Source organism: Denticeps clupeoides, chromosome 20 (assembly GCF_900700375.1).
Source record: "Denticeps clupeoides chromosome 20, fDenClu1.1, whole genome shotgun sequence".
Classification (NCBI taxonomy): Eukaryota; Metazoa; Chordata; class Actinopteri; order Clupeiformes; family Denticipitidae; genus Denticeps; species Denticeps clupeoides.
In genome coordinates, this window is record NC_041726.1 from 18411353 (window position 1) to 18437258 (window position 25906).

Below are 25906 nucleotides of genomic sequence, written 5' to 3' on the forward strand. Positions count from 1 at the left end.
TAGCTGTATCCAGGAGGACTAGACTCGTTCAATGCTACAAATTTGTTTCGTTTTAACCAAGTCAGGTACAGTACATCGAACCCCTGATCTGTAATCATTTCATTGTCAATGAGCGTTTTAGGTGTAAGGGATCTAACCTTTTAATAATCCTATTCTTATATCGGGGTGCTGGTGGTACATTCAGAAGGAATGATGGTAACGGGTAATAAATTGCTGAAACAGACACCCCATCCAGCCCGGGGGAACAGACACAGTGTCAGCATATTTATGAGTTTTATTATTAATGTTTCTTGTAGGATCTTGTAGGTCAGGTTTGTTTTTTGATTCTAAGAATATGAGTCGGATTTTTAGCTGGGGTGGATGCCATCTCACCCAAAAAGACCAGGCTTCCCCCTAAATGTTGGCCAGTTATTAATAAAACCCAGTTTATTTTTTGGACACCACTCCGACAACCAGCGATTTATATCAAGGAGCATGCTACAGGTCTCGTTGCTACGCCGAAACTGAGGTAATGGGCCAAAGCAGGTTACTTTATCCAACATTGTTTTATCCTATTGAAGCATCTCTATAATATGGTCTTAAGTTATTTCTGATTGGCCTAGCGCTACGGTTATTTTTTGCCTGTGCTTTTTAATTTATGTGGATGTTGTCCAGAAGTTTGAAAGTGAAAGTGTTGGAGTGTATTAGAGTTCTATGAAGTGGTGTGGTTGTTGAGAGCTCGGATAGCCTGCGGGAAGACGCTCCTCCTCATTCTCTTTGTGTTGGACTTCAGCAGAGAGAAGAGTTCATTGTTGGGGTGACTGAGGTTCTTCACTATCTTCCTGGCCCTGGTACAGCACCGTTTGCTGTAGATAGATTGAAGGTCAGGGAGCTAGGTACAGATGATTCGTTTGGCTGATCGAACCACCCTCTGTAGGGCTCGCCTGTCCTTCATGGTGCTGTTCCCGAACCAGGTTGAGATATTTCCCATCAGGATGATCTCTATGGTGCAGGAGTAGAAGTTCCTGAGCACCTTGGAGGGCAGTCTGAAGTCTCTCAGGCATCTGAGGTGGTAGAGACGCTGCTGGGCATTTTTCACCACGGTGTTGATGTGACAGGACCATGACAGGTCCTGCGTGATGTTAACACCGAGGTAACGGAAGCTGTCCACTCTCTCCACTGGGCTCCTGTTGATGACAGGGGTCTGGTAAGTCCTCTAATGTCCACTATTAACTCTTTTGTCTTGCTGACGTTCAGGTGGAGATTGTTCCTCTGGCACCAGTTCACCAGATTTCCAACCTCCTCCAGGTAGGCTGTCTCGTCGTTGTCAGGGAACTTGATGATGGTGGAGTTTGTAGTGGCTGCAGAGTCGTGGGTGTATACAGAGTACAGCAGGGGGGCTCAGAACACAGCCCTGGGGGGCTCCAGTGCTGAGGGTGATGGAGGTTGAGACATGTCCACTCAACCTTACTGCCTGTGGTCTCCCGGTTAGGAAGTTGGAGATCCACTGACAGAGAGATGAGCTGAGTCCCAGGTGCTCCAGCTTGGTGGTGAGTGTGGAAGGGATTATTGTGTTAAATGCTGAACTGTAGTCAATGAAAAGCATTTTAACATCATTTCCCTTCCGAGTGTCCAGGTGGGTGAGTGCTGTGAGGATGAGATGGGTGCTGGCACTGTCTTCCTATCTGCAGCTGTTGGTGCCACTAGCCTTAACATTGCTGCAGCCTCGAAGCGAGCATAGAATGTCTTCATCTCTTCTGCCAGAGACACGTCCGTGTTCGTCATACCTGATGTTGGTGCTTTTTTATCTGTCATTGTCCTTAGTCCCTGTCAGAGGCTCCTAGAGTCTCTCTGTTCGAGTTGTGACTCCAGTTTCTTCCCGTAGCGCTGCTTCGCCTCTTAATCCACCCACGGCTTCTGATTGGGAAACGTTCTGACGATCATTTTCTCCACGGTATCATCCGTTAGTTCCTGATGAAACTCACAACTGTTTCCGTAAACACGTTGATGTCTTCAGAGCTGTTTCGGAACATGTCCCAGTCTGCGTCATCCAGTGCATCCTGTACAGTGGCCACCGATTGGTCCGTCCAGCGTGCCTCCCTCTGAACCGGAACTTCCTGTTTGAGCCTTTGTTTGTATTTAGGCATGAGAAAGATGCCGTGGTCGGATTTCCCAAACGGTGGACGAGATTGTGCCTTGTAACCGCCCTTGATTGTGGTGTCACAGTGTCCTACAATGTCCTATCGCCCCTAGTGGGGCAGGTGATGTGCTGATGAAAGTTTGCCGCTGCACATTTGAGGCTGGCATTGCTGGAAGTCCACTGCCACAATAAACACAGCGTCCCGGTTCTTTCAGACAATTAGCTAAAGAAAAAAGAAAATGTTTAAACACAATAGATGCCCAAGAATTCACATCCTTTGCTGTACCTTTCTACAACTTTTTTCCTCGTGTGCAGAAAGGGTCAAAGTGTGGGGGGTGTCAACTGTACCGACAGTCAATGTGCATTGAGACAAACTACTTCTGATTTTGGGCTAAATAAGAAATATATGTTCCGATCTCACAGCTCAGGGAAACATATATATTTTAACTATGTCTAGCTTTTCAAAACAAGTATAATTGAGAATTGTGGATTTTTGAACATCACACATTTTGCATCCATTTTTGATATGTGATTCCAATGCAAAGAGCTAGTTATTTTTGCTTGCCTTTCCAAGTCAAAAGTCTAGTTTGTTTCGTTCTGTGTGTCAGCGCACAATGTCCACAATGTCCCTTGTCATGTTTTTGCATTGTGTGTTATTCCATTTGCACTGTCTTTTTGCACACTGTGAATCTCCAAAGCTTCTCAATCTACAGGGTGGGCCATTTATATGGATACACCTTAATATAATGACAATGGTTGATGACATTGAACACATATTATAAAGTTAATAAAGTTACGTTAAAACCAAGCACACCATTGTTTTTCTTGTGAAATTACCAATAAATTTGATGTGTCACATGACCCTTTTCCTTTTGAAAAAAACAAAAGTTGGATCCAATGGCCGACTTCAAAATGGCCACTATGGTCACCACCCATCTTGAAAAGTTTGCCCCCTCACATATACTAATGTGCCACAAACAGGACGTTAATATCACCAACCATTCCCATTTTATTAAGGTGTATCCATATAAATGGCCCACCCTGTAGTCGCTCTGTGTACTTGTATATAGTGAGATGACAATAAAGTGGACTTTGACTTGTCCAGTTTTGGGAACAAGGGACTGACGTAAACCTGCACGGAGCGTGGTTTCAGCCAGCACCCATGTTGCTTGCCTCTGTGTCTTTCCCATGTTGAAAGAGATGCACAGTTTAAGCACAAATTAAAATTTCACAAAGATAAAATTTCACAAATACTACATTTAACGAGACATGAACCCCGGCACTTTTATATACATGCACATCTCTAGCAGATCTGTTGGTATGAAATGTGGTTTCACAAATATGTAAAAATGTAAAAACACACATACGTTATTTCCCCTTCCAGTACAAGTTCATGTAGCCACTGTAGAGGAAGGAAGACAGCATAAATGCCATGTCACCAAATTTCATGACACATTGTGGCCCTGTCCTGTTAACATGGTTGTCATTACCACGCTAACAAGCAAAATTTCCAGCATGTCCTAAATGTCTCCATGTGCCCGTTAGCGTTTTTGTTTCTTAGCATTGTTAATGTTAACATGGCTGACATTAGCATTAGAATGCTAATATGCATATACAAACCCAAATATTTTCAGTTATCACTAAATTTATTTAACAATGATTCCACTATTCTGCTTCATCCTTTCCTTCTCTAATCTCCAAAATGTGTACAATTTCACACAATCCACAAAAGTAATTAATTTAACAGTGATTCCACTCTTCACCTCAGTCTTTTCTTCCTTTCATCTCTTTCATTTTTCATAGAATTGGCTAAAAATGTACATGAACTAATTTAAGTGAAAGTGCAGTGATTGTGATACACTGCAGTACAGCACATACAACAAAATGTGTCTTCTGTATTTAACAATCACCCTTGGTGAGCAGTGGGCAGCCATAACAGGTGCCCGGTGGGGACGGTGCTTTGCTCAGTGGCACCTCAGCGGCACCTTGACGGATCGGGATTCTAACTGGCAACCTTCTGATCCGCTTCCTTAACTGCTAAACCACAACGATTCCACTCTTCCCCTTCATACTTTCATACTCTCATTTTTAAACCTTTAACTGCTAGCCAAGCCCAAATCAAACTTCTAGAGCCAGCATTAGATATATAGCATTATTAAAGTAATATAATTATAATAAATGAGCACCACTTCATCAACTGTTTTGTTTTCCACAGATGGACTCTTAACCGCTAGGCCAGCACAGCTGAAGAAACATCTCATCTCAAGGATGATCGGGGGAAACAGGAGGCTCCTGAGCTCAATTTCGAGCTTCATGGCAAAGGATGTGAATACTTGTGTACATGTGGTTTCTCAGTTTTTTTATTTTTAGATTTCACATTGACATTATGGGGTGTTGTGTGTAGATTTCTGAAGAAAAAATGTATCCATTGTTGGATTAAATTAATCCAATTGTTAAAACTTTCCAGATGCACTGTATATGCCATGGACTTGACGTGTGGAATGATGCTTCCCCTTATGTTTTGTGGCTTACACAGACAGTTTATGGCTCTGTGAAATGTAAACAATACTATTAACTGCACTACTAAGTAAGCAGGCATTTACATTTTTTTATTTACATGAAATTAATTTAAATTGTTGTTTGGACCCTTTATGATATTCTGAATGCAAAGAAAAAAAAATGTAAACTCTAAATGTTGCACATCAACTTCAAGGACAAAATGTTGTCTTTCTTTCTGATGTATCCTGCACACTGCCAGGTGCCACTACAACAAGATAATACTATTCACTTCACCTGTCATAGTCATGTAGTCGATTTACTGTGATTCAATTAATAAAACATTGTTCTACATTTACATTTACAGCATTTACCAGACGCCCTTATCCAGAGCGCCCTACAATCAGTAGTTACAGGGACTTGCTCAGGGACACGATGATAGTAAGTGGGATTTGAACATGGGTCTTCTAGATCATAGGCGAGTGTGTTACCCACTAGGCTGCTACCACCCACCAATAGATTTAATTCTAATAGATATGCTTACCAACAATGATGCATTTTCACGTAAAGAACAAAACATTGCATAATAATAATCCTTGAGCACTCCTTTCCATGCAGCCACTGCAGGCTGCAAACGCAGTCCTGAAATGCGTTGTTTATTAGGCCTTCGGTTGAAAGACTACACTAACACAATATACACATACACAACGTGACACATACTCACATGTGTGGGGATCATCTGACTATTGCTTTTTAAATAAAGATGAGCTATGGCTTCAGGAAGGCAATTGAGATTTGCAGCCCCTCTGACACACACTTCTGGGAGTGAGTGGGGCTGAAGAAGAGATGCTAGGCCCATAGCCAGCTGGTGTTGCTAAAAAGATACAGCAGTTAGTACTGCTCAGCACCGAGGCATTCACCATGCCGCATGATGCAGCCTCCCCACACACACCATCAAAACACTTTACACTCCCTGAACCCTCCAATCACACAGCAACACAAAAGCAGTGGGGAACGAGCGGTGGTTTTATCAGGAGCAGCTAACAGCATCACACTGCACAGATCGAGATGGAGAGTCAAGTACCTTTGAGTGAAAAGATTTCATGTTGGATGGATCTGGGTGTGTCCATGTTCTCGCAAGTTCTGCTCCTACATCTGCTGGCAGGTTCCTCTATGCACAAGGTCACTACCTCAGTGCCTCTGGCGCAGGGATTTAGGTGCTTTGGGTTTTTCTTGCTTCGTCCCCTCCCCCGCTCTGCCTCTGCAGTGGCCCTCTCTCTGCAGCCATCCCATTCTATGATTTCAGGGGGAGTGTCTTAGCACAGCAGTAGCTGTCATTACTTAAACTGATGGGAAATTTGGCACCAGAAAGGAAGTGTAGATAGAGAGGTGAGATGTGCTCTCCACACGCTGTGACATGAAAAATGTCCATACCAGTCATAGTTTTTCAGGCAGTTCTGATCACTGTCACCTGCACCAGATCATCACCTCATATGTTCTGCCATAAAACCCCCTTTTTTTCATAAATCAATTAATCAACTTGAGCCCTTTACAAAATGAACATTCAATAATTTTCAAGTATTTAACCCCTTAAATGCCAGTGTAATCATTTGAATCACTGATATTTTAAAAATGTGTTTAAAAAAATTATATTTTCATAATAGTAGGGAAATGAGGTATTAGTTATAATTTGAGTGTTTATGTTGTCAGAAATCAACCAAAAAATATTATCTTCTTGCACTCTTCGTATACAGAAACTTACATGCATAAAAACTGTCATAGCATCCTCATACATCAATATTTTTACATTTTGGAAGTGGAAACACAATAAAGGCTGATGTAATGTCCTTAGAACAAGACAAAATGAGGCTCAGTAGTGTGTGTGGCCTCCACATGCCTTTATGACCTCCCTACAACACCTGGGCATGCGGATGGGCTCCTGAGGGATCTTCTCCCAGACCTGGGCTAAAGCATCCGCCAACTCCTGGACAGTCTGGGATGCAACGCATTAGGAGGAAACCAGGGCCACCCGCACTTGCATGTGGTCTCACATGAGGTCTGCAGATCTTATCTCTGTACCTAATGGTAATGACTACCTAATGGCAGTCAGGCTACCTCTGGTGAGCACATGGAGGGCTGTGCTTGCATATGGCCAAACACCCCACACCGTTACTGTCCCAAGGCCAAACCGGTCATGCTGGAGGATGCAGGCAGAACATTCTGTCACATGTTCTCAGTGTGAACCTGCTTTTGTCTGTGAAGAGCACAGGGCACAGTGGGAAATGCCACAGTTTTGGGCTGTAAACGTCGGGTCCTCATACCACCTGTTTCTAAACGTTGGAGCAGACACATGCACATTGTGGCCTGCTGGTGTTAAATTTGCAGGACACTGGCAGTGCTCCTCCTCTTACTCCTTGCACAAAGGTGCAGGTAGTTCACTTTCACTTCCCTCCTACGGCCTCCTCCACGTCTCCTGATGAATTGGCCTGTCTCCTGGCAGCGCCTCCATGCTCTGGACACTACGCTGACAGCCACAGCAAACCTTCTTGCCACAGATCTCATTGATGCTCGCATCTTGGATGAGCTGCACAACCTGAGCATCTTGTGTGGGTTGTAGACTCTAATGCTACCACTAGAGTGAACGCGCCGCCAGCAATCAAAAGTGAACATCAGCCAGAAAAAAAGTTAGTGAAGTGATTGTCACATGTGATACACAGCAGCACAGCACACGGTGCACACAGTGAAATTTGTCCTCTGTGTTTAACCATCACCCTGAGTGAGCAGTGGGCAGCCATGACAGGCACCCGAGGAGGAGTGTGTGGGGACGGTACTTTGCTCAGTGGCACCTCAGTGGCACCTTGGCGGATCGGGATTCGAACCGGCAACCTTCTGATTATGGGGCCGCTTCCTTAATCGCTAGGCCCCCCACCCTGCCGCACTGCCGCATAGGAACTGAGAAGTGGTCTGTGGTCACCACCTGCAGGGCCACGCCTTTATTGGGGACGTCTTGCTAATTGCTATAATTTCCACCTGGTGTCTATTCCATTTGTACAACATGAGAAACTGTCAATCAGTGTTGCTGCTGTGGACAGTTTGATTTTACAGAAGTGTGATTCACTTTGTGTTACATTGTGTTTTTTAAGTGTTCCCTTAAATTTTTTGAGCAGTGTATTTATTATTTTCCACCATTCACAGTACATCCAACATGTGACTGACAGAATAATTCTGATATATTTTGACAATCATGAAAATATTGTGCAATATGATCCCATTATTACTTTTAACAGTCAGTCCCTCACTTCCAATTCTTGTTTTTATATAAAATTGCTCAGATTACCTAATTTTTATTTTATTACAGCGAGGAAGACATATTAACCTAGAATAGATTTGGATTGAATCTCAACAGCCTCCAGAAGTTTTCAGCATGAGGGTCTTGTCGTCAGTAGCACAGTCAGCACACACACACAGGGTTAGAATAAATAGTAACAAGAAAGTATGAAAGTATGAGTGAGGCGTGGACACATATAACCATAACCTTTTTTGTTTTTATCAAGTGTCCGGTAAGACACAAGGACATTCATTTGATGATGTTACCGGTCTTCTGAACAATGCATGGTTACCATCATGAAAATAATACATTTTGTGTAACCTGAACCCATCAAAAAGGTGCACCAACACAATAAAATTTGTGCACAAAGTTTTCAACGGCATCACAATTAACAATGCAGTTTTACACGTAAGTGGTGTGTGGGGATGGTAGTTTGCTCAGTTGCACCTCAGTGGCACCACCACTGCCCCAACAGATCTTGTGTGGAGATTGTCAAGAACACAATGTTCCTCGGTTTTCATCTACAGGAGAACCTCTCTTGGGCTCTCAACACCAGCTCAACAGCCAAGAAAGCCCAGCAGCATCTCTACATCTTGCGAAGGCTGAGGAAATCCCATCTGCCACCACCCATCCTTACCACCTTCTATAAAGGGACTGTTGAGACATTCTGACTAGCTGCATCACACTGTGTGCTGTGCTTGCTGTGTATCACTTCACTTTCAGCTCACTTTCACATTTACAACACACAGTGGATCAGGAAAGCCATCAGCATTAGCTGCATCACTGCTATGCAACAGCTTCATTCCACAGGCCATGAGACACCTAAACACTCGGGGACTTTCCACTCTAAACTGACAAACTCACACTCTACAGCTTACGTTAAGAACATTAAAAACATTACATTTATAATACAGCAGTATTTGCCCATAACCACAGGAGAGTTTGCACATTATTAGACTGCACCTTAATTACAAATTTGTCTGTGTCCCTTGTTTGCACCTTACGTAGTCCGGGATGTCTGAGCCACACAGGGTCACTTTATGTCAGTACACACACAAGTTCTGAGTATTACACAAATACTCACAAAGTTTGCTGCTTCAGTGTTTTCAGATATTTCACTAAGGGTGCTCACTAAGGGTGGTGGGTTTCACAATTGGGATAAGGTCCAGGAAATTTCCTGGCCATGGACCCAAACTTTCAATGTTTTGTTCCCCGAGCCACTTAGTTATCACTTTGGCCTTAGGGCAAAGTGCCCAGGGAGCACTGTGTGGGGACAGTACTTTGCTCAGTGGCACCTCAGTGGCACCTTGTTCTTGCCCCATCTGTTCTTGGATGGTCGGGAGACGTTGCTGTCAGAAGATGTTTCAGTACCATTCTTTATTCTTAGTTCAAGGACAAAATTGTAATGGAGCCCCACACATAAATAGTCTCAGGATGCTTTACTGTTGGCACGAGACAGGACTGTTGGTAGCCTTTTCTTCTCCGGACAATCATTCTTCCAGATGCCCCAAACAATCAGAAAGGGGCTTCATCAGAGAAAGCAGTTTTTGCAGAGAAGGGGCTTCGTTGCTGACCTTCTTGACACCAGGCCATCCTCCAAAACACCTCACTGTGTGTGCACTCACACCTGCCTGCTACTATTCCTTAGCAAGCTCTGCACTGGTGGCACCCCGATCCCGCAACTGAATCATCTTTAGGAGATGGTCCTGGGGCTTGCTGGACTTTCTTGGGCGCCCTGAAGCTTTCTTCACAACACTTTAATGATCTAATAAATGATTGATTTAGGTGCAATCTTAGTAGCAGCAATATTCTTGCCTGTGAAGGCTTTTTAATACAACGCAATGATGACTGCAATGATGTCTGCTGCTGTCAGCAGGTCCTTTTGTAGCAGGGCTAAAATGCAATGGAAACTTTCCACTCTTCATAACATTCTGGAATATATGCCAATTGCCATAATAAAAACGGAAGCAGCCAATTTTGTGTAAAAAATGTATTTGTGTCATTCTCAAAACTGTGTGTGTGTGTGTGTATGTGTCTACACACAGCACATTAGCCAGTGCACATAAACCAACATAAACCATCGCAGTGTGTGATGCATGTATAAATAGCCTTTTAAAGATGGCTATTTATACATGTTGCATGAAAATGATCTCTTCGGTGGACAGAGCTGCTGATTTCCTTAGGGTGGTGTGATTCACCAGCAGCTGGTACCCTATCTGATTCCCCACAATGACCAGCACACTACAGAAAGTAGGGTAACTGAGGTAAACATTTTAGTTTAAGTTTGAAGCCTAAAAGACAACAAAATGACATTATATGGCTGCACTCGATTTGGATCAACTTAACAAATACTTGCAATTTTGACCTGAAACTAAAATGGTTTGCTTAACATTTCTGATTGCCAGTATCTTTTTAATGGTAAATTAAGTTGACCTAATTACAAATATAAATAGCTTGTAGTATGTACTTAAAGCAAAAGGTAAAATCTCATTGTCCTATACCATAAAATGGCATTTGGAGCCATGTGCACTACAGAACATCATGTATAAAATGTATAAGAAAAGGGAGAGCATGTTCTCTTTCATTACCGCTACTTAATTAGTGAGTTTTCTACTCAACTTAGGTAATAAAATATTGAAACCTTTTTTAGAAGTCTGTAGTAGTATCCTAAATAATCCACCCATGCCTTGCACTTGATCACTGGGCTGTGGTGTCACTTTCCCTGCTCTGTGTCCATTTTTATGTCACTCTGTCTTGCACTTGTGTCCTTTCTTCCTTCTACAAAGTAATTTTATTTCAACAAATTCATAAAATGGGACATGGCCCCGAAAGACTGAATGAATAATAAGGCAACTTATTATTTCAGTCCAAAGTGTTGAGGATCATCAAGAAATTTTACAAAGAGCTGCTGGTACTGGCCAATAAGGATACTTTTAGTACTCTTATACATACAACTCTCCACAATGTCAAGAAAATGAAGAGATATTAAAAAAAACAGGGCTGTCAGTAGGGCTGAATTTATTCCTGAAAGTGGGCTAAACTTCTTTCTAGTATCAACCCTGGGAAAGTGAAGTGATTGTCATTGTGATGCACTGCAGCACAGCACACATGCACACAATGAAATGTGCCCTCTGCTTTTAACTCATCACCCTCAGTGGAACCTCAGTAGCACCTTGGTGGATCGGGATTCAAACCAGCAACCTTCTGATTACGGGGCCGCTTCCTTACCCAATAGGCCACCACTGAGATCCCTGCTTGAAAATTACATACCCAAAATATCAGCAACAACAAGGTATGATTTTGGCAGAAACAAGCACACATGCCTTGAGAATGATATTATTACACTTTTTGGCATCATTATAAAGTTATGTAGAAAGTTATGTAAAGTAGTGTAGAAATCAGCATATAAGTTACTGAGTCACAGAAGAAATTAAGTTTAAACCTTTAGAGTGATTTAACTGATAAAAATTATCATAAACATAATGCACTGTAAACAAAGCATCTGAGCCATAAAACTTTTCTTCTCCTTGTTTGTTCGTGCTTGGTGTTGGAATTGTGTTATGTTTAGGTAGGATTGTGGATATGCAACATGCATAGGTCTGTACATGTTAGGTGTGTGCCCTGCATAAATAATTGAAAACATAATGCATGCATTTTGCATTATTTGTGATGACATCATAAAAGCAGCTGATGTGACTTTCTCTGTACAAATACTCTTTCCACAACAACAATCTATCAACAAAATAAAGATTCAACCAATTCTCATGCCCACCCCTGCCCCAACACTCCTACCAAAGCCTAATCATCTACCAGTAACATTTCTGCAACACCTACAGCAGAACCAGAGCTGATGGAAGAATGTTGGGGATACTTCCTGCTCAAGCCTCCACTCACAAAGTAAATCAATTATAGTCATAGTCATAAGAGACAGACAGCAGAACACAGCTTAGTCACCACGGCACAGAGAGTGGAATGCACAAAAACGGGGAACTAATGATCACACATCCGCAAGGTTATGGATTATGCAGATTTTAGCACGGTTAGTGTACCAGGGTAAAGCAGTAGATGGTACCTTTATACTTCTCACGGACGTTCTCAAATGCCAGCACAAAGTTCTGCTCTTCAGCCTGAGCAGGCCATCTGGAAGGATCGTACATAGACATGGGGTTTAGCGCTCACTCTGCTTGTGTGTGTCTCTCAGCTCCAAAGAGCAGCAGATGCAGTTCTTGGGGGGGAAAAAAGTGTGCTGCACTCTCCCTCTTTCCCTGTGTGTGAGTGTTTCTCTCCCTCCTTTCACTGCGTGTGTATTGAGTGACGTTTTCTGCTTTCATTCCAGACCACCACTCCCCTACTCAGCCTGACAAATATCAATGCACACAACTGACCCTCCCCCTTAAAGGGGCAGAGACTGAGCTGGCGAGGGGCTGATATCAGCTGGGACCATTTCCCACCCACACACATACACACACTCGAGACTTTCACAGAAACCAGCACACTTGCCTTAAGAATTATATAATATTACACTTTTTGTAAAAAGGGCTATTAAAAATACTATTACATAAAAACTATGTAATAAGAACAATAGTATGTGCTAAACCTCTTCATGTAAACACTCACACAGTCTGACCCTAGCCACAACCTGTAGACTCATTTTAATGGCTTTGTACTGCTATAGTAATTTATTAACTAATTTATTCAAAATCTGGGAGTCAGAACTTTAATCCAGTGTTTTAACCACTGATCTGAATGAAACATAACATTTCTTATTAAGTCCAATCTCACATACATTATATCTCGATGGGTTTTGACAGGAGCATATAGTTGAAAACGTCCCAAGGGAAAAAAAAAAAAAAACACAAGGAAGATGGAAGAAACTTTGGAAAGTATTGAGTCAGAAAGGGACTTCCTTCCAGGTTTGAGGAATAGGTGTTTGGATTAAAAGGTCCTACCAATGATAGTGGTACATTTAAAATTCCTCTAACGGTACGCTGATGCTCCATTATTAATAATTTGCACCAGTTGTTAAAAGTGTTTTGTATCTTGTAAACATGCTTTCTTAAATGTTTTGCTTCAATGAAATGTTAATTTGATTTGCAGTTGTTGACCACCATCGTCAGGTGATGAGTTTTAATGCGAACTTGGATGCTGAGGAGGTGAAACGGAGGCTCATTCCACTGCATGTTTCCTTTGCCTCTTACTTACTTTTTAAAAAGCTGTACTTATTAGGACTGGTTCTGTTGGGCCTTACTTTTAAGATCTGACTTTACAGCTCTAATCCATTATGAGGTGAAAGTGAAGTGATTGTCATTGTGATACACTGCAACACAGCACACGTGCACACAACAAAATGTGTCCTTTGCTTTTAACCCATCACCCAGCCAGGACCCAGCCAGGGAGCAGTGTCTGGGGACGGTGCTTTGCTTAGTGGCACCTTAACTGCTAGGCCACCACTGCCCCACATAGACAGGCTTTATTAGGGGAGACTGTCATTTGTGTTCTTTGTAGTAGTAGATTAATATAACATTTTTCCTTGGTTGATACAAAGTTAATAGAACTTATTCCATTCGTATTTTCACAGACAACACAAAAAGCCAATCATAACGAACAGCGCTTTAACAGATCCAAGCAACAGGAAGTGCAGTGAAAGTGAATAATTGTCACATATGACACACCACAGCACATCACTCAGTGCACACAGTAAAGTGTGGGGGTAATGGGGGTCATTATGGCACAGTGCCATTTGTCCACCAGACGGCACCATGTCCCTGTCATGTCTGTGTTAATTAAGTTCACCAGTTCCCAGTATATGTATAAATTCTACTGCTCCAGTTCACATTGGTTCTCTGTGTGACTGTGGTGTACTCTGTTCTGTTGTGATACCAAAGTTGCATCACGTCTAGTGATCTTTATTTTTTCTGAACAAAATTCTCGTGTGGGGCAGTAAATAAATCTGATAAATGCCGTAAATGTAAATGTAGATAATGCCAATGTTTTCATATTGACTGCAGAGTTTGTGCAGCTGCTAATAAAGTTTGATTGTTGTAGACAATCATTCCAATAAACAGTAAAGTGTAAAGTTAAAAAAAACTTGTATCACTCTTTCTGTGAGAGGGTGGTAATTTAATAAGTAATCCTGTCTAAATTACTGTAATTATTACTTAAATGTATTCATCTTATAATTAAATATTGCTTTTGTAATTATGTATAATAATTTTATAATTACCTATAATTGTTTATTTTATTATTTTATGTTTTGTTATTTGGGAAAAAACTGAAACTTTTACACTTTACTCCATCAGAGCATTTGAAGCAGCAATTGTGGCTTCGAATGGTATTGTGTTGTCTGTCCTGTTGCTGTCACAATGTCAGCTAATAAAAAAACATCCTGATGATCCATAACATGTTTATCAGAATGGCATGGAAATTAATAGGATGGAGAAGGTTGAAACTGTGCAGGGCATAGTTTCTTTAACACATGCTAACCACAAACTATCATATGCAGCACAGGCATAACGTTTGATGCTTGCAAAACCAAGTGTACACATCCTTTCTTTGAGTATATGCTGAGTATATGCTGAATACACCTTGTCAGAGTATTATTTTTAACCTTATTTCATGTTATTCCTTGAACCTGTGCTTGGTACTATGCCATCACCACTTATTCAAATGGTGATGATATAGATATTCTTCCATCTATAGAGCTGGACCATAGCTTTAGTACAATACAAGGATCACTTTTGTGCGGTTCATTAAGATTAAAGTCTTAACTGAACTTGGCATGTTGGTCACATGAGTAACTTAAGAAGGTGACAATATTAAATCTGTGACAATAAGTGTAATGATTTGAAATGGAATGACACCTTATCCAACTGTAATCATTACAGTGCTCATGAGGATAAAAGGAAGTAGATGTGATGCCCAGGGGCTCAGACAGGGGGTGACTTGGATCACTCCAAGCTGAAGATGTTTCATTCAGTGTTGAGATCCTGACTACAGTGTCACATGCCTACAAGTTGCATTATGTTTATTTCTGTTTCATTTTGGCCATTGTAATGTTGTTGACTTGTGTTTAATGAATATAAATTACTATTATCATGTCAAGCTTCGGTGCCTCCTTCCATTTACATTTACATTTACAGCATTTATCAGACGCCCTTATCCAGAGCGACTTAAAATCAGTAGTTACAGGGACAGTCCTCCCCTGGAGCAACTTAGGGTCAAGTGTCTTGCTCAGGGACACAATTGTAGTAAGTGGGGTTTGAACCTGGGTCTTCATAGGCGAGTGTGTTACCCACTAGGCTACTACCACCCTTCCACTGTGCACCCGGAGTCGTAACAGCAGAAAAGTTACAGCTGCACAGCCTAATGCACACTCACAATGTCTGTCACAAGGTTTGCCCTGTTGCAAAGCATAAACTCCCATCAGTGTTACATCCCATGGTCATGTAATGTGTTGTCTGTGTTTTCTGTCTTGTGCTTATCCTTTTTGTAGGAGGAGCCTGTAATTTCCGGAACTCCGCCCAGACCTGGCTCTGAATTACGCTCCCGTCAGAGTGAGGCCGTTATAGATGGCGTGGGTCTGCTGCGACAGGAGGAAAGAGGAGAGAGAGAGCTCATTCCACTGAGACGGCCCTTCTGGCTGTTACCGAGCAGCTTCATGTTGCCAGATTGGCAAAACTGTCATCGGTTCTTATTCTCCTCGACCTCTCTGCAGCATTTGACACAGTTAATCACAAGACTCTCTTGTCTATCCTGAAGAGGCTTGGAATTCAGGGCTCAGCATGGCAGTGGTTTGCTTCCTACCTTGATGAGCGATTTTACCAAGTGACTTGGAAAGGATCCACCTCTACCTCACGTAGACTCTCCACTGGTGTCCCTCAAGGCTCAGAGCTAGGACCTCTCCTTTTCTCCCTTTACATGAGATCACTTGGTGAGGTCATTTCCTCACATGGATTATCCTACCACTGCTATGCTGACGACACACAACTCCTCTTCTCCTTTCCTCCCTCTGATGTACATGCTGCTTCCAAAATCTATGCATGTCTAACAGACATCTCGTCTTGGATGGCAGCCCATCACCTCCAACTCAATCCCACCAAAACTGAACTAATATTCATTTCAGCAGATTCTTCACCACATCAGGATCTTGCTATTTACCTAGACAACTCGCAGCTCTCTCCTTCTACAACAGCCTGCAACCTTGGAGTAACAATAGACAACCAACTCTCCTTCTCGACTCACATCAGCAATCTTTCCCGCTCATGTAGATTCCTTCTCTACAGTATCAGACGAATCCGCCCTTATCTGTCAACCAAGGCCACCCAACTACTGGTTCAGTCCTTAGTAATCTCACGACTGGACTACTGTAACTACCTTCTAGCTGGTCTACCACTATGTACCATCCGACCTCTACAACTCATACAAAATGCAGCAGCACGACTAATCTTCAACCTTCCCAAATTCTCCCACACCGCCCCTCTGCTACGCTCCCTCCACTGGCTCCCAGTAGCTGCACGCATCAGGTTCAAAATACTGATGCTGGCCTACAAAGCCAAACAAGGAGTAGCACCATCCTACCTCACAGCCCTTATTACACCTCGCACTGCACCTCGTATACTCCGAGCCTCCAGTACTGCTCGCCTGGTCCCTCCATCTCTGAAGGTAAAAGGAAGATGCTCATCTAGACTCTTCTCTGTCTTGGCCCCTCGGTGGTGGAATGAACTCCCCCTCAAGGTCAGAACAGCTCAGTCACTGAGCACCTTCAAACGGCAGCTCAAGACCTTCCTCTTTAGAGATTATTTAGATTAACTTGTAACTTTTCTTATTGTCAAACTTGTGTACAGAATCTACAACAGAGTGAATAAAAATATTGTATTCATAGTTGGGGTCCTAGTGAACCGGAATTGATCTCTTCATCGGTGGTAACTTGAATGCATGTTGTAAGTCGCTCTGGATAAGGGCGTCTGCCAAATGCCGTAAATGTAAATGTAAATGTGAAGGACACTCACAACTCCTCACATGCCCTGCTCTCCCCCTTTCCATCTGGCAGATGGTTCCGCAGCATCAGAACTGTAACTGCCACATCAACCACATCAGTCAGACTCATTCAGAGTCAAGTCATTCCCCCAAGCAGTCCGAGCTCTTGATGCACTGCCATCACCAAAAAAACTGATAAACTCAACAAACATTCCGACTTTAAGCACCTTCTAACAGTTATACTCTGCTCATATTAAAATATCACATCTACTGTAGGCAGTCCACTGCACAAATGCACAGTCATTGATTGGTGTTACAAAATAGCTCATATGAAAATCTAAAACCTACAAAATGATGTTTAATGCATTGAAATGAATTAGTTTCACTGAAAAAAGATCATCATCATTTAATCTAGACAGAAAGATCAAATTTGGTCAAGACAAATAGTTTTGTCGCCTATTGAACAAATTTACTGCAAAGTCAAAATTAAGTTGTGGTGGACTAGCGGTTAAGGAGGCGACCCAGTAATCAGAAGGTTGCCGCTTCGAATCCCGATCCGCCAAGGAGCCACTGAGGTGCCACTGAGCAAAGCACCGTCCCCACACACTGCTCCCGGGGTGCCTGTCATGGCTGCCCACTGCTCACTCAGGGTGATGGGATAAATGCAGAGGACAAATTTCACTGTGTGCACCATGTGCTGTGCTGCTATGTATAACATGTGACAATCACTTCACTTTCACTTTAAGTAGTAGTGCTGTGAGATCCAAATTCAATATCTTGTATGACTTCCACGAGCTTGAAGGACTGCATCCATGCGGTTTGGCAAGGATTCATACAATTTATTGATGAAGTCATCAGGAATAGCAAAGAAAGCAGTCTTGCATGCCTCCCCCACACATTCTCAATGTCTGGTGACTGGGCTGGCCAATCCTGGAGCATCTTGATCTTCATCACCTTGAGGAACTTTGATGTGAAGATGGAAGTATATGATGGAGCACCATCCTGCTGCAGAATTTGATCTTTTATGGTTGGGAATATAAAAGGTAGCTAAGATTTCTTGGTATTGATGTTGCCGTCCACCCTGCAGATCTCTCGCACACCCTCATGCTGGATGTAACCCCAGACCTGATTTTTCCACCACCAAACTGTTTTCTGGGTGAATCTCGGGTCCATGTGGGCTCCAGTAGGTCTCCTGCAACATTTGCGCCGACTGTGGTGTAATTCAACAGAAGATTCATCTGAAAAATCCACCTTCTGGCACTTTTCCAGCGTCCATCCTTTTTAGCAGGCTGTGGGCCTTGGCAAATGCCACACAGTTTTTCAATGGTCTTTTGTTTAGTGCTGGCTTCTGGGCACTGATTCAACCAAGGAGGCCATTTCGAGACAGAATCCGACAATCTGTTCTGGTTGACACAGGGACTTCAGGTGACCAGGTCTCGTGGAGCTCTGCTGCAGTGGAAAATGGGCTGGCCTTGGATTTTCAAGTCAACAAATGGTCCTCTCAAGCAGTTGTCATGTGGGGTCTGCCTAACCTGGGCTTCAAATCTTTTTTTTTATCCTCTGTGCTTGACACTGAGACACATTGAAGGTGTCTGCCACATCAGCAGTGGATCTGGTCTTCAGCCTCTTGATTATCAACACTTTAGTCTCAGGGTGAATCTTAGGCATGTTTGCAGAGGTCTAGTTGCAGTTGATGTGAAGGTCTAGTGTACTGGGGTTCTTTTTATACACACCTCAGACCTAATTGATCCATTATTAGTGACAGGAGAAGCTCATATGACAAGGTAAACAACACTTATGTCTTTGCAAAAATTGACTCAATGGGCTTCACCAAGCTTTGAATATTAAAATATTCACATATATTGACAGTTTCATTTTGCACTGAAACATTATTACAAAAGCTGTTGGGAATAATATTTATTGAAAAAAAAATCTTGATTAGAAATATATTTCAGCGGCACTTGAGGTTAGTTGGCAAGTGACAAGACTTTTGTCAGCGACTGTATGTTGTCCTTGTGTACAATTTTTCATAAATTCATGTGGAGTGTATAATATTTTTATATACATATTTCTTTTGCAATCACACTATGAGGGTCTGTGTGAACCAGTTTTTCAAGACACTGTATAATATGTACACTGTTGTACTGACAATAAATCTCTTAAATCTTGAAATGTATAAAAAGACATCTATTCAGCTGTATTTCAGCAAGAAAATGCAGAACCACATAATTGTAAATGTGTTTTATAGCAACATATGTCCCCTGCTTTTAACTTATCAGGCGACTGGGCATCAGTGTTTGTCTTAAACACCACTGCCCCAAAATATTACTGTAGACTGTAAGTGCAAATGTAGACTGTATTTACAATAATGTCACATTACAAAAAGGTAAGGAAGGTAAGAAGTATAACCTTTTGACCAGAACTAAATTGTCAAGGTGCCACTGAGGTCCCTTTGATCAAGGCACTATCACCACACACTGCTCCCCAGGCACCTGTCATGGCTGCCCACTGCTCACCAATGGTGATGGTTAAAAGCAGAGGACACATATCCTTTCACAATGACAATCACTTCACTTTCATCTTATTGCACTTACCAGCAATTCTGATGACTGCCCTCTCTGCTGGGTCCAAGACATCGCTGGAAGCTGACCTGGACCGCTTGACCCGCTGGTGCTTGGCGAGATTCCATGGCAGCGTGTCGCCTGAACATAGAATGCTGCTCAGTTCGCTGTTGCTCTCTTCAGATGCAGAGCGAGAGAGTATATTCCGCCTCAGCTGCTCCATAAGGGCTGGACAAGGAAAGATGAGAGAGAAGTTGTTAGAGTAATTATGTTGGTGGAAGACCTCAGTACATAGGCCTTCATTTGTGTATATGACAGAAAACTGCAATAATACTAGGGCTGCACGATTTGGGGAAAAAGACATATTGCAATTATTGAGATCAATATTGCGATATGCGATTGCGATATGATAAAGGGCACTTGCTTGTATCTCAATGAAAAGGCGCATACAAATTACTAATAGTGAAATGTTTAATTTCAAAGTGAAACATACAAACTACTTATAACAACTTGAAATGCCCAGTGCTTTCAAAATACAATATTCTACAAAATTAAATAAATCACAAAAAAGTCTTTACTTTAAAAAACATTACTGTCGAACGACAAACCCTGGTAAGGCTAAACAACTGTTTTGATTATATTTGGCCATTATAAAATCCCATATTATAGTTCTTACGTTTAACCAAAACGTTGTTTGGAGGCTAACTTGAACACAGGGATGCATAGCTTTGCTAGCTTAGTTAAGGTTAAGATTTGTAAACTGAGGTGAATTTCTTTAGGAAACCTTCAAAGTTTGAGAAAAGTTAACTAAACAGCTAAGAACAGTCTAAATAGTTAATGCCTACGTTTAGCCAAAACGTAGTTTGGAGGCTGACTGAACACAGGGATGCATAGCTTCGTTAGCTTAGCCTAACTTAGCTAGGGTTAAGACTTATAAAACGGGATTTTATAATGGCCAAATATATTCAAAACAATTGTCCAGCCTTACCTATGAAATGTAATCCCCCGGGATCTGGTTTAGAGCGTACAGCGGTTTGTACAGCCCCAAGCAGCACAAGAGTGAGGCATTTTTATGCACTTCTCTTCATAGACATGTATATGCTTCAATGTTTATGTCAGTGCGGACCATCGCTGTAGCAGAGGAAACCATGTTGTCAGCCTGCCACTGAAGGAGCTGGTCAGTGCTGTCAGTGGAGATGTTGTCCAACAAAGATGCCAATTTAGCCACCATTCTCCTGTTGCTCACCAGCCCCACTCGGTTCACAGGGCATCCTAGAACAGAGCTGGCCCTCCGAATCAGCCTGTTCAGTCTCTTCCTGTCCCTAGCAGAGAAGAGACTGTAAGGGGGCTCTGCCCTTTTCTGTAAAGAGCAGTGGTGTTCGAAAATATCATCAAGTTTTACGTGTTGATAATGTATCGATACAGGGACTTTTTTTATAAAAATTTGGTTCACCGGATGTCTTTAGTGAGGTCAGCAGAGATGAGAATAAGAGTGTGACTACAACCTCTAGTCCTGCAGATGGTGCTGTACAGCTAAGTACTTGGCAATTCAGGCAGAGTGAATGATGGCATCCTCTAGTGCAGTGTCAGGCTGGTAGGCAAACTGTCCAGTGATGAGCTCCCCCGGGGCCAAAGCTGAGCCAGGACCAGCCGCTCTAGGGTCTTTGTCAGGTGGGATGTCAGAGCCACAGTCCAGAGTCTTTGGCACTGGTACCACACAAGAGGTTTTTCAGCCCTGTGGAACTCTCCCCAGCTTCAGGATCAGGTTGAAAATGTGACCCTACAACCTCCAATCCTGTAGATGCCGTTTTTCAGCTCCTCCTAGTCTCCAGATTTGAGGGCCCTCCTGTTTCGCTTAAGGATGGCTTTTTTTTCTGGGGTCCTTGTGGGTACCAGTTAATGTAGTCCTTAGTGCAGGTGACAAGGCTGTAAATGTCCTCTCCATGGTCGCCACAAAGCACCTCCCGCACAGTAGACTCAAAACAGTCCTTAAGAGCCTCCTGGCTCTCCTCCGACCATCTCGGTCTTGTGCTGGTGACTGGTGGCTCCCTACGCCACGTAAACAGGGAAAAGGTGCACCAGGTTGTGATCTTATCTGAGGGAGGAGTGATGAACAGTGTTGGCATACAGTCAGTCTGGTGAGGCATCTCATATACTGGGTGAAGGTGGGTAGTGTTACTGTTCAGTGTTACTACCCAGTAACACTTAAAAAAGGCTCTTTGAGATTGCGTTTGAGGTCTGCTGACTAGACTACAGAGTTTACAGGCTGCCTCTGCATTGGCCAAGGGGGGACATGACAGGAGTCCAAACCAGACCACCCCAGGGTGAACACCAGGGTGTAATAATACAGAAATTAAGCAGAAAAGGGTCTCGATTAGGGCTGAAACGGTTATTCGAATAACTGGAATGATTCGATTACAAAAAATATTCAAGACTCGAGGCTCCGTTTAATTCGTCACCAAAGTCATTTACATTTACATTTATGGCATTTATCAGATGCTCATCCAGAGCGACTTACAATCAGTAATTACAGGGACAGTCCCCCTGGAGCAACTTAGGGTTAAGTGTCTTGCTCAGGGACACAATGGTAGTAAGTGGGATTTGAACCTGTGACTCTGTAGTCTTCTGGTTCATAGGCAAGTGTGTTACCCACTAGGCTACTACCATCCCAGTCAATCTATTATCGTACCATCCCAATCAATCTATTATCGTATCGCTCCCGCGGAGCTACTCAGTGCGGAGCTACACTGCTCCGGTATCATTGTTCTACACGGACTGTTTTAACTGACGCACATTTCAAAGATTTAATGAGGCGCAATTTATTGGAAAATGAAGATACCGGTGTGCGTAAAAGGCATAAAATGTATGAAGTGTGGGACCATTTTACGCTGTGTAAGGTGGACAATGTAGTGCAGTGTATACACTCTAAAACGAACCTGGCTTACCATAAAAGTACTTCGTCAAAACTATAGCACCTTAACCGAAAGAATCTCTAAGTGGAATCGGAGCTTCTACAAGTTATCGTATTTTTATGATTGCTAACTAACATTAGCGCTTCTTAGAACGTACATTATTTGTAATTATTTGTGTTATGAGTCAATAGTGATGAGGTATGATAAGGCATGAGCTCTCACTCTGATAGGTTACATCTCGAAACACGCCTTCCCCATACATAAGGTAGTAATAATAAATGCAACAGATGTACAAATCTACATTCATTAGCATATAGATTTACTTAGCAGGGGGCACACTGTTTCATAGTTTTTTTTCATGTACATCATGAATGTTTCAGAAAGGTTGATTAAATGGGTTTAATTCTGGAGCCAGTAACCCAAAGGTTTTAAGCTTTGATCTATTGAGTATTGAGTTCGAATCATTTTTTTTTGTGAGGAATAAGAGCCAATTGCTTGCTCATTTTAAGAGGATTATCATGTTGCATAACACACTATTGACAGAGTTGTTTAAAAAACGCAAAAAAAAGTATGATTTATCCGATTACTAGATTAATCTATGAAAAAAAATCACCATAATTATTCCAAAAATATTCGATAAATTCAGCCCTAGTCTTGATTAATTCTGGAGAACGCCCCCTGTTCAAAAAAATATTTCAAATTCTGGAGTTTTTTTAACATTCTGACTCTCACAGTTGAAGTTTACCAGACGCCCTTATCCAGAGTTACAATCAGTAGTGACAGGGACAGTCCCCCCCTGTAGCAACTTAGAGACACAATGGTAGTAAGTGGGATTTGAACCTGGGTCTTCTGGTTCATAGGCGAGTGTGTTACCCACTAGGCTACTAGTGAAGTGTACCTATAATAAAAATTACAGACCTCTGTCATCTTTTCAAGTGAGACAACTTGCACAATTCGTGGCTGCCAAATACTTTTTGTCCGTACTTTAGACATATACATGTATGAGTGGTAACCCCATGTATGTGGGGTGGTAGTAGCCTAGTGGGTAACACACTCACCTATGAACCAGAAGACCCAGGTTCAAATCCCACTTACTACCATTTACATTTACAGCATTTATCAGACGCCCTTATCCAGAGCGACGTACAATCAGTAGTTACAGGGACAGTCACCCTGGAGCAACTTAGGGTTAAGTGTCTTGCTCAGGGACACAATGGTAGTAAGTGGGGTTTGAACCTGGGTCTTCTGGTTCACAGGCGAGTGTGTTACCCACTAGGCTACTACTAGGCACTAGGCTACTACCACCTACGTACTTACCATGGTGTCCCTGAGCAAGACACTTAACCCTGAGTGTCTCTAGGGGGGGACTGTCCCTGTAACTACTGATTGTAAGTTGCTCTGGATAAGGACGTCTGGTAAATGCTGTAATTGTAAATGTAAATGTTAATGCTGCAGGGTTTATCATGAAGATTGCCAGGATCTTTCAGCTAATGTTGCTGGTGGTTTTTGTGATCTTTGTATTTGAATTATTCTGCATGCAGTAGGAGTGTAGTTTAACTTACCTATATGCCATTTTGGACCTAAAAGTACGTCGTGTTAACAAAATTTATTCGCAGCTCTGTAAATACATGTCTAATGAAACAAGTCAACAAAAATCGCTTCTCAAATTTGCAGGTTTATGGTTCTTTAATTCTGCGTGCCACCTTGGCCATGATAGGCGCTCATTAATTTAAAAGGAACGCTACCCTGTCCCAAGATGTCATTTGCTCCCATCGACGGCTGTAGCATCCATTTTCACGTCTCTTGCACGATTTCTTAACCAAATTAACATTAAAAATGTAAAAAACTAATATAAACAATGCTATTTTTGTACAAACTATTTCAATTATATTTCATATATTTATTTTAATGAAAAAGAATCTATGTTTACTGTTGTTTGTATTGCTAAGATACGTTAGGATGGGCCTTTATTAGTCCCACAAATGGGAAATGTACAATTTACAAGTTTATAACTGTTAGCAGGGCTGCAGTTAGCATTGTTTAGTCATTTTGAGATATTTGAATAATTTTTTATCTTTAAACCGATATAATGTCAGTGCATGCACATTTTTTGGTTAAGTAAAAGGATTTTATTGAAGAAAAAAAAAAAAAGTCTTGTGGCTTTTTAGTGTAATACTATTCCAACTAATGGAGTTTACTGTTAATGTTGGTTTTAAAACTTGTCAATTAACTTTATTTTTAACTAAGCAAGCACAGCACATGGTGTCACGGTGAAATGTGTCTTCTGCATTTAAATCATCACCGTTAGTGAACAGTGGGCACCATGACAGGTCCCTGGGAGCAGTGTGTGGTACCTTCATCAAGGGGACCTCTGTGGCACCTTAGTGGTTTAGAATTTTAACCTGCAATTTGCAAATATTTTTCAGAATACCGCTGAATGTCTGATGTTTTGAAGCCAGATTGTGAGTTCATTTTTTTACTGTGATATATCTCAATATGTACTTATCTGGAAATAAAAAACTATGATATGATTTTTCCATATCAACTAGCTTTCTGTAGAGCTCTATACGTGGTTCCACTAACAAAACAAAATGCACATGTATTATCAGCATTTTAATCCAAGCCCCACGTTATCTTGCAAGCATTTCTTCCCAATGGAGGACTTTTCTACAGTGATCTGGTTTCACTGTTACTTCTCTCCACACCCGTATTGATGTTGTGTACCAGGTGATGTGTACAAAATGGACCTTTATTGCAACCATTCATGTGTCCATGTATATATTCTTAGATTTAGGCATGATGGGTGTTAAATTATTTGAAAAGGTTTTTTATATCGTTACTTATTTATGTAGTGCAGTTATATTTGTCGAATGTGTTATAGTGATTTAGTGGTTCTCATCTTGTTCAAATATATAGTCCAAATACATTACTGACTCAGCTAAAACCTACGCAAAGAAAGACCGAAATCAGAATAAAATACCTGCAGGCTGATCACGGTTGATGGCTGGAAACGACTCGGTTTAGATGAGACCTTCAGCCCGTCCTTCACAACATCCCGTCCCTGCAGTCTGTCCTCAGGTAGTCTCTTTCAGAGAAATGAAGCTCGGCTTGGACACCTCCCGCGCCTCGGCCCCTACAGAAGACGCCTGCGTGAGAATAAAACGTGAAATTTGGGAGGTGCTGCAGATCAGGAGATCCCATCTGGCACACCGAACCGCGCAACTGCAGCCTCGTCCATATGAACGGATCTTCTCGGAGAGCGAACGGAACCGGTTCTTTTTAGTGAACGAGTCATCTGACGTCTGTAAATCTGGATAAAAAGACGTGAGGACTGACTGATGCTTTCCTTTTTTTACCAAATAGGACAACGAATACAGCAAAAATCTGCATGCAGGATGAGAAAAATATACAGGAAGTTGTTTTGTTAGTAAAAAAAAGCAATGCTATTTTTGTGCCAACTATTTCAATTATGTCTTGATTATGTTGATTTAAAAAAGTGTGTGTATTGCTAAGA

General features: G+C 42.0%; 1 protein-coding gene across 6 annotated transcripts in view; it reads right to left on the reverse strand.

The window, feature by feature from the left end:
* The window catches only part of LOC114770645 (plectin-like), a 91830-nt gene extending 66229 nt beyond the window's left edge, over positions 1-25601 (reverse strand). For 4 of the 6 annotated variants that reach the window (XM_028964699.1, XM_028964697.1, XM_028964698.1 and 1 more), the window contains exons 1-2: positions 25373-25601; positions 19514-19708 (exon numbers count right to left, since the gene is read on the reverse strand). In XM_028964699.1, coding sequence (XP_028820532.1) covers positions 19514-19703 — 190 coding nt within the window. In that variant the 5' untranslated portion in view covers positions 19704-19708; positions 25373-25601. Of the gene's footprint in view, positions 1-5699; positions 5793-19513; positions 19709-25372 lie in introns of those variants that run through there. The other 2 variants (XM_028964704.1, XM_028964703.1) reach the window with 2 other exon arrangements.
* Positions 25602-25906: the final 305 nt, after the last annotated feature.